At 55.1% G+C, this 15,389-nt stretch overlaps 1 protein-coding gene across 1 annotated transcript in view; it reads right to left on the bottom strand.

The window, feature by feature from the left end:
• LOC101942890 (alpha-2-macroglobulin-like protein 1) overlaps positions 1-15,389 on the bottom strand; it is a 57,316-nt gene that overhangs the window by 26,502 nt on the left and 15,425 nt on the right. Inside the window, exons 11-15 of the mRNA XM_065577633.1 lie at positions 6,550-6,714; positions 5,772-6,002; positions 3,296-3,359; positions 3,007-3,152; positions 430-579 (exon numbers count right to left, since the gene is read on the bottom strand). Of these exons, the coding sequence (XP_065433705.1) occupies positions 430-579; positions 3,007-3,152; positions 3,296-3,359; positions 5,772-6,002; positions 6,550-6,714 (756 nt within the window). The remainder of the gene's footprint in view (positions 1-429; positions 580-3,006; positions 3,153-3,295; positions 3,360-5,771; positions 6,003-6,549; positions 6,715-15,389) is intronic.

The raw sequence follows: 15,389 nt of genomic DNA, 5'->3' as shown, positions 1-15,389 counted from the left end.
AGGCGCCAGTGACGGGCCGAGTGCAATTCCGTCACCCGGGCAGGGACAACTCCCACAATGCACCTGGCCATATGTCCCCTGCTGTACATGGCGGGCAGGGGATTCTCCTGCTCCCGTCCCTGGGGACCAGCTCTGCCCTGAAGAGCGAGCTCTGGTTACCCCGGCCATTATCTCAGCTCCAAGCTCCATGTTCCCAGCCGGAGCCATGGTGAGGAAGTGCCGGGAGGGGGGCACTGCAAGGGCTGAAGGAAGAACAGGCAAGGCAAGCGGGGACCCCCCGAGTTAGGGGGTGACAAGTGCCATGGGAGCAGCCCCCAGACTGGGGAGAGGAGGCCTCGAGGAGTGTCCCGCAGCGGCTGTGCATTGCCCCTCCCTGCAAGGGGGGAGGACTCGTCGCAGGAGGGGCCGGGCGAGTGGCTCTGGACTCACCGTGTCGACACTGAGCTCAGCCTCGGGCTTCATGAGCAGCACGCTCTGATCCACGGCGTGGACGGCGCACAGGGACCCAGAGGCAGCCTGCACCCGCAGCTGGAGCTCTGAGCCTGGCAGGGCCCAGTCCTGCGAAAAGGCCAGCTTCACCTGGCGAGGCACAGCGCGTCACAGGGGAGGGGGAGAGAGACCCCCCAGGGGCAGGAGGAGACAGGCCGGGGTGGACCAGGCACCGAGTGTCACTCTGGCCCCAGGCCCCGCTGGCTGAAGGGCTGGGGCTTTGGGAGTCGGTGCTGGAGGTGGGGGGTTGAGGCAGCCCAGGCTCATTCAGCGCCCCCGTGGGACAGCTCAGGGAGCTGCAGTTATTCATAGACACCCAGGCGGGGGGGGATAGGAGGTGCAGGGGGGTAGGGATATGACAGGATCGCCAGCCCCACCAGATAAAACTCATGAGTTAGACCCCCAAAAAGTCCTGAGATTCTTGACGAGGATGAAGCCCTGGGCTGCAGTCTGTCCTCTGGCTTCTCCGCTCCCCCTGCCCCACCCCACAGTGTGTCTGGACATGCACAGCATTGCCCGGGGGGGTCAGCTGAAGGCTGAGCGATGAGGCCAATATCAAGCAGATGCCAGTTGCCTGGGGGGCAGCTGCCATTGCTGAGGGGGGCATTGAAATGCCCCCAGGTAACAATGCATTGCCTTCCCGGGCTGGGGCGGGGGAGGGGGGGGGGCGCAGAAGGGTCACACTTACCACCAGGGCAGTGGGGTGAAGTGGGGGGGGGGCAGAAGGACTCAGCCAGACCCCACAAGATGGAGGGGAGAGGTAGAGGAGGAATTCTGTATCTTTACCTCCCTACTCCCAGAGGGGAGGGGCCTTCCCCCCAACTGACCTCTATGTGCAGTGGGGAGGGGGCTGACGGCTGGTCCCTGGCAAAAGCTTTTTCTCAATGACAGGGACGTACCCCTGCTGGCTGCCCAGAGAGGGGAGCCCCAGCCTTCATGGGGGGAAGTTTCTACTGGCTAAGAGTGGGAGCTGGCTGCCGGCCCAGAGGAGGAGAGGGGCCCCTCCCCTCATGACACTTGTGCCCCAGTCGACTGGAGGGGCAGCGGCCCCCTTAGAAGCCCTCTAAAGAAATATGGCCAGCTAGCCACCCCGCAAGCCTCCAGCGGGGAAGGGGGATCAGACCATCATATCCTGCCCCCTGCCCCAGGAATCTCCCAGGGTGAGCAGGGGCAGGCGCGGGTTGGAGGATGGGCAGTGGGTAGGGTTGAGGTGACAGAAGTTCTGGGGGGTTGGGGGAGCAAGTGGCTGCAGAGACTGGGGAGTGGGGAGGGCTCAGGGCAGCAGGTACCTGCCGGGGAGCCCAGCATGGGATGGGGAGGGGACGGGTCCTGGTCAGTGGGATGGGAGGGACAGAAGCAGGAGCTCTGGGGAGCTGGGCACAGGGAGGGTGAGGGGTGGGGCAGGAGAGTGCAGGCAGGCAGTGTGACGAAGTGGGACTGTTCTTAATGTTTCCTCTGAATACTGTAGGGGTGCCACAGTTTCCCCTATGCATCTCTTAAGTCTCTAGGTGGTGGGATAAGGGGATGTAATTGTTGCAGAGCGGAGGGCCGCTGTACATAAATGGCCAACACTTTGTCTCCTGACAACTAATGGCCGGGGCCCTTCCTCCCTGCAAGGTGATAGCTAAAGGTGTTGGAGAACAAAGGAATCAGGTGAGCTCCTGGCCCAGGAAAGGGACAAAGTTCAGAGAAGGAGGGGCTGGAGGAGGAGTCAGTTTGGAGCTGGCTGGGGACGTGGAGTGAGTGCAGATGTGGCTGACTGGCTCACTGTCCCCCAAAATGGACCCGGCTGAGGGGTCCTGTTCTCTGTACCTACAAGCTCTGTTTTAGACCGTGTTCCTGTCATCTAATAAACCTCTGTTTTACTGGCTGGCTGAGAGTCACGTCTGACTGTGAAGTGGGGGGCAGGACCCTCTGGCTTCCCCAGGACCCCGCCTGGGCGGACTCACTGTGGGAAGCGCACGGAGGGGCATATGCTGAATACTCCAAGGTCAGACCCAGGAAGGTGGAAGCCATGTGAGCTTCTTGCCCTGGAGACAGTCTGCTCACAGAGAGGAGACTTCACCAAAGTCCTGCCTGGCTTCATAGGGAGCAGTTCCAGAGTATCGCCCAGGGACTCAGGGACAGGCAGCAGGTACCTGCTGGGCCCGGAGTGAGAGGCTGAGTCCGCGGGGGAAGCAGGGTGGACTGGGGGAGGCAGGAAGGGTTTGGGGGAGCAGATACTTGCTGTGGCCAGGGAGAGCGGAATGGGAGGGGGGGGATGGCAGGCACTTGCTCCTACATTGTGCGGGGACTGGAGCTCTTCCTGTCACCGCGGGAATGCCTGCAGCAGGGGCGAAATGGCTAGTGATCAATTCACCAGAGCTGGCACTACCACAACGACCCTGGCGCTGCTGTAAGGCCGGGGAAGGGAGGGGCCGAGGACACCCAGCGATGTCCCTGCTCAGGGCTCCTGTTATGGGGCAGCGAGCGATTCCCCCACCCCAGAGGCTCCTCCTCCCTGAGCCCCATGCTCACCTTGTTCGGGAGGCACTTTGCCATTTGCAGCCGGGCGCAGTCGGCAGCCAGCTCTCCATTGGGCAGCACCGTGTAACCCAGCACCTTGGCAGCAGGCGCCAGGTCAGTGCCGATGGGCAGCTCCACAGAGAAGGAGCCATTCAGCCCTAGGGATGGTGGGAAACACTCAGGGGAAGTCAGTCCCAGCCAGCAGAGCCCCCTCCCCCAGCCCGGCCCCTGCTTTGGGGCTCAAACCCCAGTAGCCCCCTGGGTGCCCCCCATCTGCACAGACCCCTCCCCCGCCACTTACCAGCCCCCTCCCTGAGGTCCAGCCCCTTGTGGAGGATCCTGGCGATGGCTCCCTTGGCCACGACCTGCGGAGGAGGAGACGGGGGTCACTGAGCTGTGTGACGCTGTGTGGAGTCTGGGAGACACTTTATGGTATTGTTGATACCAACATTAGAAAATTGCAGGGAATCTGACAGATATGCCATGAAAGGTGTCTGTGGAAATGGTGCGATTTGCCAAGTATGAGGATCTTGTTTATATGTTTGTATCACCTTTGTATTGTGTTCTAGGTCTGTGTGGTACATCTGTATTTCAAACTCAGGCTGTGGTTCTGGGTGACACCCCCAGACAGATTGGCATCAGCACTGCCGAGCCTGTTCGATGGCCCATCACAGGTAGGGTTACCATAAGTCCGGATTTTTCCGGACATGTCCGGCTTTTTGGTCGTCAAATCCCCGTCCGGGGGGAAATTCCAAAAAGCTGGACATGTCCGGGAAAACAGGGAGGGGTCGTGGGGCTTGGATCCGCGCTGGGGCCGGAGCTGGAGCCGCTGGGGCCGCCGGTGCTCGGCCGCCGGCCGGTGCCGCTCAGCCGGGGCCGGTGCTGGGGCTGGTGCCCCGGGGCCCGATCCAAGCTGGAGTCGCCGGGGCTGGAGCCGCTCGGCCGGTGCCCCGGGGCCTGATCCAAGCTGGAGCTGCCGGGGCCGGGGCGTGCCGGGGCCGGTGCGCTCCGCCGGAACCGGGGCCGGCGCCCCAGGGCCCGAGCCGAGCCAGGCCGGAGCCACCGGGGCCAGAGCCGCTCGGCCGGGGCCGGTGCCCCGGGGCCCGAGCCGAGCTGGAACCGCCGGAGCCGGGGCGGGCCAGGGCTGGCACGCTCGGCTGGAACTGGGGCTGGCGGCCCAGGGCCGGAGCCGAGCCGGGTCGGAGCCGCCGGGGCTGGAGCTGCTCAGCCAGGGCTGGTGCCCCGGGGCCCGAGCTGACCTGCAACCGCCGGGGCCGGGGCGGGCCGGGGCTGGCGTGCTCGGCTGGAACTGGGGCTAGCACCTCCTCGCGCCCCCCCCGCCCCAGCTTACCTGCTGCCTGCCTCTGTTTCAGGCTTCCCGCGAACATTTGATTCGCGGGAAGCAGGGGAGGAGGAGGAGCAGGGGGAGGAGCGTTCAGGGAGGGGGCGGAGTTGGGGTGGGGCGGGGAATAAGGCAGACTTGGGGTGCGGCCTCTTGGAGTGTCCTCTTTTTCTTATTTTAAAAAATGGTAACCCTAATCACGGGTCATCAGCCCGACAGTGAGCCCATTGAAAGGAGATACAGCTTATAAACCAGCAAGGCATATAGGGGCAGGCTGGTGGACAGAGAACTCTAAAGCTGATTCTTCCATGCCATGTGCTGTGCAGCTTGTGTTTGGGACAAAGTAAACCACATGAGAAAGGACCATAAAGGGCAGCTGCATCGTCTCCATGTTGTCTCCATTCCTGCTTCTTACCTCTGGAGTAACTTTTCTACAAACGAAGCTCTGAACAAAGGACTGTATGACCCATTCAAGCTGTGGATTTGTTCCAGAAGGATTTTCAAGCCAGCAAACTCACCAATACTGCTCAGAACCTGATATATGGACTTTGAAGTCTCTGTTTGTATGTGATTGTTTTAGCCATTTAACAACACTCTTCTTGTTCTTCCTTTTTTCCTTATAATAAACCTTTCCTTTCAGACACTAAAGGACTGGCCGGCAGCGTGGTATTTTGGGTAAGATCCAAACTAATATTGGCCTGGTGACATGGCTGACCCTTTGGGGTCAGAAGAACATTTTGTATAGTGAGCAGAGGTTTTAAATGACTTCTCACTATCCTGGACCTAGGTGCTGATTGGGAGCCAGAGAACTGGAATGCAGTAGAGGCGGCTGGGTGATTTCTTTTTTAGCTTCTAGATAACCAGCGTGGGGGTGGGGGGAATCAGGAGCAGTTTGCGACTGGTTGGTGAGTCTAACTTCAGTGTGAACCACCAGTTTTGGGAGAATCTGCTCTTCTTTTTGCAGCCGGCCCTGACCTTGGCATTTCCAGTGAGGGCTGCCACAGGAGCACTTGGTCACAAGCTGATGCTGTACAGGGGGCTGACAAACACCCTGACATGGGGGTGGCCACACAGGCTGGAGTCAGGGCAGGGTGAGGCCTCTCCTCCCCATGGACTGAGCCAGCAGAGGTGGGGGTGCAAGGAAGAACTTTCAGGCAGGTATCCCATTCCCCAGCCCCCTCCCCCCCCCCCCCCCCCCCCCCCCCCCCGGCCAGCCAGCCCCCACTTTGGGGCCAGATTGGAACCAGAGCCCCTAGTGGGGAAAGGGGAAAAGCCCTGTCCTGATCTAGCCCAGCCCTGGTAATTCAAAGGAAACGTTCGATTCCCCACTGCTCTGCTGTGGGGACACAGCGCTGACTCCGCACCTCCTGCTCACACACACACACACACACACACACACACGTGCATATGCTTTAGTCTCTCAGGACAGGCTCACCAGGAAGATGAAATCCAGGCTCCTGGACCCCTTCCCCAGGGCCTCCCTAGCAATGACGTAATCCACCTGGAGCTGCTGGGCCTGGTCGCAGGGCAGCACCCCTCCCAGCGAGCGGATCTTCAGGAAACTCTGGCTCTTGGAGTAGAAGGGCTCCAGGTGAAGATCGGCATCCCGGTAACTGGGATAGTCTCTCCCATTCAAAGAGCTGTGATCCACCTGCTTGAAGTGCCCCTGTGGGACAGAGAGAGCGATGGGGCTCGCCGGGGTGCAGAGCACCCAGCACAGGACAGGAATGCAGCCGGGGCAAGCCAGGCTCTGATGTTGCCGGCTGAGCTCACCCCCATGGCCCCTCGCCCTGCGTCCGTAAGAGTGACATGGAAAACCCCAGCGGTTCAAATGGGGCAGCCCGACAGCAGCAATGGGGCAGCCCCTGGGCTGAGCTGCCCGAAGGGGGTGACCTTCCTAACTAAACCCCACCCCAAATATTAATGAGAAGACAAGTGGCAGCACTAAGATGCCGTTTGCGTCACCCCATTGATGGCTCTGCTGGTGGGTTCTGAGCCTCCCCCCCCCGCCCCACCGTCTGTCCTGGCTATTCAGCCTGCAGGTGCTTCGGGCAGGGCCGTTTGCTACACTGAGTGTGTGCAGCACCCAGCACCATGGGGCCCCGATCCTGGCTGCTCCTTAGGCACCACTGTAATAAACATCAACAATCACAGACACAGTAACAGAGGCAGAGTGCAGGGGCCCCACTGGGGCTTGGAGGCCCGTCACTTACCCTCAGAGTGACCCACCCGGTCCAGCCGGAGGTGTCCAGCTCGAAGGAGGCTCTGCCAGACTCGTCGGTCAGGAAGGTCTGGTTCTTATTCTTATCCCCATAGCTAACAAAGAGCTGCAGCTTCTCATTCTTCAGCACAGAGCCATCTTCCGTCTCCAGGAGCATCTGAGCCGGGAGAGAAAGGGGGAGACGCACAACTCAGGGGAGCAGACTCCTGGGAGAGTGTTGCCCACTAGGTATTAAAGAGCTGGCTGGGGGCAGAAAGGGACAATGCAATCCAGCCCTGAGATGCACTGGGAAAGCCCAGGGCTGGGATGGGGTATTGGGGTGAGGACTGAGGGGCATTAGCAGATCCGTGAAGAAGTTGGGGCAAGACTGGAATAGCTGGGGGTGCTGGGGTGAGCACTGAGGGGTAACAGGTTGTCTGATCCCTTGACTGAGCCCTCCCTTGGGATGTGGGACTCTGCAGTCCAGCCGCCCCCAGGCCCTGAAACCAGGGCCTCAGATCTCCCAGCTCCGTTGTTTTGCTTACACACATTCCCTCTGAGTCCCATCTGGGCTGTGGCCACACTGGGCTTTAAGATTAACCCCTTAGGGATAATGTGGTAGGCAAGCAAGGAACCCGGGGTTAACTAAGGAATTTCTAAACCACAGTCACTTAGACGGCTCAAGAGTTACAGATCTTTGCCAGAGAACAAATGTCCTGATGAGCACCCTTCTCTAGTCTGATCTCACCCTGCCTGTGACTTCTGGGGTTTGTCAACAGTTCCAACTGGGCAGAATCCCTCCCACCTTGTCTGTCTCCAGCCAGTCCTTCTGGCATGTGGTGATGGTCGGCACGGCTGCACAGAGCAGCGCCCCTTCTTAAGTAGAGCCTCTCTGGACCCTTCTGCTATGTGCTCAGCTGGAAAACTCCTTCCCCCTCCCCCAGACGTGTTCACCCCACCTGCGGACCCTTGTGTAGAAATAACATTGTTCTGCGGGGGTGGGCCAGTGTAGTAGTAGGATTTTATGTTTGTATTTTATATAATTTTGAATGAAGGATAAAGAATAATAATGTAGCGTGTATTAAATATATTGGTGTATGATTTGCCAGCCACCCTTTTTGAATAGCAGAAAGGAATGGCCTAATGGGCCATTGGTAGAGATACATCAGCCAGAATCTGTGTCTGTGCTGATTTCAAGGCAGTGACAGACTTTTGCGGGTCACCAATTTGTTGTAGGTTTAGCATTTTAAAATAAGTAAAAGAATGCAGTGATTGTTTTTCTTTTGCATTTCAATTTAATGTTCCTGTTCAAAATGTTCTGTGAAATTAATTCTGTTTTGCGAGTGAATGAGGAATGTGTGTGTTAAGAGATAAGCGTGAAGGCCATCGCTGAGCCAGATGTACAGGGAGGAACCGGGGACAGACGCAAGGGCACCAGGAGGCTGCAACACACCCCTGTTGAAATGGGCAGATTGACGACTCTAAAGATGAGACAGGCACATATCACTGGGGACAAGATAGCTGTGATAAAGAATGAGAAGGACAATTTAAGAAAACAAACACTCACCAAACAACAATTGATTACAGCATGAGGGTGCAAAACTCATTGGTCCCAATGCATAAAAATCACCATATAAATAGGGTGCCTTGCCATGAAACTTTGGGTTCGTCCTGCCAAGACTTCCCCGGAGCATCATGTCGTGAACAACAGAAGCCGGCTCCTCCCTACCTGTGATCAACCGAGCTGGCCACTAGGTTGATCCGGACTCTGGACTGGTAACTATAACATCGACTGGCGGGACAGTGTGTGTGTGTGGTGTGATTGAATGCATATGCTAATTGTATATCTTCAATAAACACAGCGTATTTCCTTTTCCCCTGAAAAAGATCCTGTGTGCTTTTTATAAGCATAACACCAGTAGTTGAGAGACAATCAAAATTGATGGCACTAGATTGCCATCTTGAGATCTTCTCCATGATAGTCCTTCAACAAAGTGTCACGCACCTTTTCTAGGCTGGGCACCTGTCGAGAATACAATATGATAATCTGCCTTGGGTAAATTTAGGCATGTCACAGCACATAATACAATGGGAAGGTACTTACCTGTTAGTAACTAGAGTTCTTTGAGATGTGGTGTCTATATGAAAAGAAGAACAGGAGTACTTGTGGCACCTTAGAGACTAACAAATTTATTAGAGCATAAGCTTTCGTGGACTACAGCCCACTTCTTCGGATGCTGTAGTCCACGAAAGCTTATGCTCTAATAAATGTGTTAGTCTCTAAGGTGCCACAAGTACTCCTGTTCTTCTTTTTGCGGATACAGACTAACACGGCTGCTACTCTGAAAGGTGTCTATATGTTCTCTACTTCTGGTGTGCATATGCCCCATGCACCAGAGATCTGAATGCATTAGCCAGCAGTGTCCATTGGTTGTGCCTGCACCCTGCATGCCTCCCTTGGGAGCTGGGATCTAAGATATAACTAGTAAGCTGTGGTGAACTGGTCCTTTGGGAGCAGCAGGCCTGCTGATTCTGTGAGTGCCCAGAGGAGAAGGGGCTGGACACTACAGGGGATGTTCAGAGGACTGGGTTCTATTACTCCCAGATCCTTTCCAGCAGCACTATCACCTGGCCAGGTGTTCCTCATTTTGTAATTGTTCATTTGATTTCTCCTTCCTAAGTGACATCTTCATCATGTGAGCCCATGGGAAGGAGGCCCTTGAAGAATTCCACCTGGATTTCAACAATTTCCACCCCACCATCAACCTCAGCCTGGACCAGTCCACACAAGAGATCCACTTCCTGGACACTACAGTGCAAATAAGTGATGGTCACATAAACACCACCCTATACCGGAAACCTACTGACCGCTATACTTACCTACATGCAGAGGTGAAAGTAAGCCGGTACGGAGGACCGGTAAGAAAAGTGCATTAGCGCACCGGCAAGAAAATGGAGCATTCTCTCCCTCTCTGACTCCTCCGCCTGGCTCCAGCAATATTGAGGGTCCGGGGGCCTGGCTCCACGAATGTTCGGGGCCGGGTCTCCCCCCTGGCCCCACCTGCTGCCCCCCCCCCACGCCTCTCCTGAGTATGAGCTGGCCCCCCTTTGCTGCCCCCATGCACCTCCCTGGATCCGGCTGGAGCAGAGCTTCCCTGTGTCTCTCCCCTGCAGCTCCATGCTGCCTGCCTGCATTAACTGCCGCCACAGGGTCCTAGTGCCCCCCCACCCCAATACTGCCAGGGCAGGCTGCCCTTCCCCCTCAGACCCTTTCATTTTCAGGTGGGACCCTCCACCAGTACAGCCACCCCCCCCTGCCCGCAGTCACTGCTCTTGCCCCATGCTGGGTAAGGGGCAGCCCCATCCCCCATCCCCAGTGAAGCTACAGTGAGGGGCAGCAGCAGGGGAGGAGGCGCACATGTGATAGCAGCCCCCCCCGGCATGGCACCCACCACAGGGGAGGCGAGGGGGATTCCCGGATCTGAAAGGGGCCCTAGGAGCACGTGCAGTGACAGTGGGGGGGGTGAGTGTGCTGCCGGGGGGAAGAAGGGGGTCCCTACCCCAGAGCTCACTGCTGCTGGCAGGGAGAGGGCTGGGGAAGAGTACTCCTTTCTGGCTCCAGTCCCAGGGCAGCCTGCCTGCACCCCAAACTCATCTCCAGCCCTGCCCCACCCCAGAGCCCACACCCCCAGCCAGAGCCCTCATCCCCCCGCACCCCAACCCTCTGTCCTAGCCCTGAGCCTCTCCAACACCCCAAACCCCTCATCTCCAGCCACACCCCAAATCCACCCCAAATCCACCCCCAGCCTCACCCCACAGCCCTCACACCTGCACCCCCTCCCTCCGCACCCCCTCCCATCCCCAAACTCCCTCCCAGAGCCTGCACCCTGCACCCCTCCTGCACCCCAGTCCCCTGCCCCAGGCCAGGGCCTGCACCCCAGACATCTTCCCCCACCCAAACTCCCTCCCAGAGCCTTGGGCAGGTGGGGGGTGGAGTTTGGGGGGGCAGAGTTTGGGCAAGGACAGGTTCTGGGCACCACCAAAATTTCTACAAACCTGCCGCCCCTGCCGGCAAGAGCTGGTGCGCCATACTGGGGTGGACCAGCTTCCTGAGGCAGCAATTTAAGGGGCTGGAGCCCAGGGCCCTTTAAATTGCCACCAGAGCCCCACTGCCGGAGCCCTGGGGTAGCGGCGACAGGGCTCGGGTGGCGATTTAGAGGGCCCAGGGCTCCTGCCGCCACTATCGCCCCAGGCCCTTTAAATCGTCGCTGGAGTCCCACTGCCGCTACCCCAGGGCTCCGGGGACAATTTAAAGGGCCTGGGATGGTAGAGGCAGTGGGAGCCCCGGGCCCTTTAAATACCTCCTGGAGCCTGCTGGAACCCTGGGGTAGCGGCGGTAGGGCTCTGGTGACTATTGAAAGGGTTTGGGGCTCCCGCTGCCTCTACCACCCCGGGCCCTTTAAATAGCCACCCGGAGCCCTGCCGCCGCTATCCCAGGGCTCCAGCAGCAGGGCTCCGGAGACGATTTAAAGGGCCCTGGAGGGCAGCGGCAGCCAGAGCCCCGGGCCCTGCTGCTGGAGCCCCGGGGCTCCATCGGCAATTTAAAGGGCCCGGGGCTCTGCTGCGGTAGCAGCAGCTAGAGCCCCGGGCCCTTTAAATCACCCCCTTTAAATCACCCCCAAACCCCAGGGCTCCCAGTCACCTCTGCAGCTGGGCGCTCAGGGGGTGATTTAAAGGGCTTGGGGCTCCCAGCTGCTGCTACCACAGCCCTAGCCCCAGGCCCTTTAAATCCTGATTTAAAGGGCCTGGGGATTTAAAGGCCCCGCCTCTTCCGGTGGAGGCCACGCCCCTCCTCAGGACTCCGGAGTACCCGCAAGTCCTTTAAGTTACTTTTACCCCTGCCTACATGCCTCCAGCTTCCATCCAGGACACATCACACAATCCACTGTCTACAGCCAAGCCCTAAGATACAACTGCATTTGCTCCAATCCCTCATAGAGATACAAACACATACAAGATCTTTATCAAGCATTCTTAAAACTACAGTACCCACCTGGGGAATTGAGGAAACAGATTGACAGAGCAAGACGGGTACCCAGAAGTCACCTACTACAGGACAGGCCCAACAGGGAAAATAACAGAACACCACTGGCCATCACGTACAGCCCCCAGCTAAAACCTCTCCAGGGCATCATCAACGATCTACAACCTATCCTGGAAAACGATCCCTCACTCTCACAGACCTTGGGAGACAGGCCAGTCCTCGCTTACAGACAGCCCCCCAACCTGAAACAAATACTCACCAGCAACTACGCACCACACCACAGAAACATTAACCCAGTAACCAATCCCTGTAGCAATACAGCACCCTTGGGGTTAGTCACTGTCTGTAGTGTGTGTTTGTTTGTGTTTGGGGGTTAATTGCTGTGTGCTGAGCTTGTGTTTGTCAGTCTGTTTGTTTGGTTGTTTGAAGGACCGTGTGCTGTGGCTGGCAGTTGGAAGCTGTGAGCTTCAAAGGAAAGTCTGAAAGCTAGAAGCCTCTGGTAAGTGGCTGAGCCTTAAACAGTGGGTGGGGCATTCACATAGGCCAGGGCTTTATAACATAGTGCACAAGCGACCAGGGAGCTTTTGCGAACAGGGGCTGCTAACGGAGTTTCGCAAGGCAGTTTGGAAGGGGAGTGGGAGGGGAGCGGGGGTCCCTTTATTCCCCTTAAAACCTATAAACCAAACTACATTCAAAACCTTTTGCTTAAACAACCCTTTCATTAACTAGGAGACAATGCAGGCAGAAGCCCAGCAGCAGAGTGGGGGCTATCCAGTTTATTGCACTGAGTGCAGCATGTATGATTACCTGCCCCGTGGGCAGGTGGTGTATGTGTGCATTCGGTGCAAGGAGCTCCTGGCCCTCAGAGACCACGTACGGACTTTGGAGGCCAGGGTGGCGGAACTGGAGGAGCTAAGGGAGGCAGAAAGGTATGTTGATGAGGCTTTCTGGGACACTGTAGAATTGTCCCACCTCCGGTCAGACAGCCCCTGCGCTGTTGAGGAGGATGAAAGGCCCAGGGAAGCAGAGCAGTCAACGGGAGCAGAGGGAAACCTTCCCATAGTTGGGACCCTCCTTCCAGACTGTGCTGGGGTTGCCTCTCGCACTGAGGTTGCCTCTCTGGTGGAGGGAACTCCAGTTGCTAGGAAAAGGTGTTAGTAATGGGAGATTAGATCATTAGAAACCTAGATAGCTGGGTTTGTGATGACTGGGAGAACCGCATGGTGACTTGCCTGCCTGGTGCAAAGGTTGCGGATCTCTCGAGGCATCTAGACAGACTTATGTATAGTGCTGGGGAGGAGCCGGTGGTTGTGGTACATGTACGTACCAATGGCATAGGGAAGGGTAGGAGAGATGTCCTGGAGGCCAAATTTAGGCTGCTAGGGAAGAGACTGAAATCCAGGACCTCTATGGTGGCATTCTCAGAAATGCTCCCAGTTCCACGTGCAGGGCCAGGTAGGCAGGCAGAGCTTCAGAGTCTCAATGCGTGGATGAGACAATGGTGTAGAGAGGAGGGGTTTACATTCATTAGGAATTGGGGAAACTTCTGGAATGGGGGGAGCCTATACAGGAGAGATGGGCTCCACCTAAACCAAAGTGGAACCAGACTGCTGGCACTAAACATTAAAAAGGTTGTAGAGCAGTTTTTAAACTAGGAGATGGGGGAAAGCCGATTGCTGCAGAGGAGCATGTGGATCGGACAGAGACTTCTCTTAGGGGAGAGTCTAATGATAGAGAATCTCCAGGTTATAGTCAGGAGCAGAGGATGGAGGAGGATAATGTAAGGGCCAGATCAGATGATAAACATTCACATAAAAAATAATCTAACACATCAGAAAAGGGCAGACAAATAAACAGTGACAAGTTTTTAAAGTGCTTGTACACAAATGCTAGAAGTCTAAATAATAAGATGGGTGAACTAGAGTGCCTTGTGATAAAGGAGGATATTGATATAATAGGCATCACAGAAATGTGGTGGACTGAGAGCAATCAATGGGACACAATCATTCTGGGGTACAAAATATATCGGAAGGACAGAACAGGTCGTGCGGGGAGGGGAGTGGCACTATATGTGAAAGAAAATGTAGACTCAAATGAAGTAAAAATCTTAAGTGAATCCACATGTTCCATAGAATCTCTATGGATAGAAATTTCATGCTCAAATAAGAATATAACATTAGGGATCTATTATAGACCACCTGACCAGGACAGTGATAGTGATGATGAAATGCTAAGGGAAATTAGAAAGGCTATCAAAATTAAGAACTCAATAATAGTGGGGGATTTCAATTATCCCCATATTGACTGGGGACATTTAACTTCAGGACGAAATGCAGAGATAAAATTTCTTGATACTTTAAATGACTGCTTCATGGAGCAGCTGGTACAGGAACCCACAAGGGGAGAGGCAACTCTAGATTTAGCCCTGAGTGGAGCGCAGGAGCTGGTCCAAGAGGTAACTATAACAGGACCACTTGGAAATAGTGACCATAATACAATAGCATTCAACATCCCTGTGGTGGGAAGAACATCTCAACAGCCCAACACTGTGGCATTTAATTTCAAAAGGGGGAACTATGCAAAAATGAGGGGGTTAGTTAAACAGAAGTTAAAAAGTACAGTGACTAAAGTGAAATCCCTGCAAGCTGCATGGGCGCTTTTTAAACACACCATAATAGAGGCCCAACTTCGACGTATACCCCAAATTAAGAAACACAGTAAAAGAACTAAAAAAGAGCCACCGTGGCTTAACAACCATGTAAAAGAAGCAGTGAGAGATAAAAAGACTTCCTTTAAAAAGTGGAAGTCAAATCCTAGTGAGGCAAATAGAAAGGAGCATAAACGCTGCCAGATTAAGTGCAAGAATGTAATAAGAAAAGCCAAAGAGGAGTTTGAAGAACGGCTAGCCAAAAACTCCAAAGGTAATAACAAAATGTTTTTTAAGTATATCAGAAGCAGGAAGCCTGCTAAACAACCAGTGGGGCCCCTTGATGATCAAGATACAAAAGGAGCGCTTAAAGATGATAAAGTCATTGCGGAGAAACTAAATGGATTCTTTGCTTCAGACTTCACGGCTGAGGATGTTAGGGAGATTCCCAAACCTGAGCCGGCTTTTGTAGGTGACAATCTGAAGAACTGTCACAGATTGAAGTGTCACTAGAGGAGGTTTTGGAATTAATTGATAAACTTAACATTAACAAGTCACCGGGACCAGATGGCATTCACCCAAGAGTTCAGAAAGAACTCAAATGTGAAGTTGCGGAACTATTAACTAAGGTTTGTAACCTATCCTTTAAATCAGCTTCTGTACCCAGTGACTGGAAATTAGCTAATGTAACGCCAATATTTAAAAAGGGCTCTAGAGGTGATCCCGGCAATTACAGACTGGTAAGTCTAACGTCGGTACCAGGCAAATTAGTCGAAACAATAGTTAAGAATAGTACCAGAGGGGTAGCCATGTTAGTCTGGATCTGTAAAAAGCAACAGAGGGTCCTGTGGCACCTTTAAGACTAACAGAAGTATTGGAGCATAAGCTTTCGTGGGTGAATGCCCACTTCATCAGATGCAAGTAATGGAAATTTCCAGAGGCAGGTATAAATCAGTATGGAGATAACGAGGTTAGTTCAATCAGGGAGGGTGAGGTGCTCTGCTAGCAGTTGAGGTGTGAACACCAAGGGAGGAGAAACTGCTTCTGTAGTTGGATAGCCATTCACAGTCTTTGTTTAATCCTGATCTGATGGTGTCAAATTTGCAAATGAACTGGAGCTCAGCAGTTTCTCTTTGGAGTCTGGTCCTGAAGTTTTTTTGCT

This window comes from Chrysemys picta, chromosome 24 (assembly GCF_011386835.1).
Source record: "Chrysemys picta bellii isolate R12L10 chromosome 24, ASM1138683v2, whole genome shotgun sequence".
Lineage (NCBI taxonomy): Eukaryota > Metazoa > Chordata > Testudines > Emydidae > Chrysemys > Chrysemys picta.
This window is presented reverse-complemented; position numbering and strand designations above follow the sequence as displayed.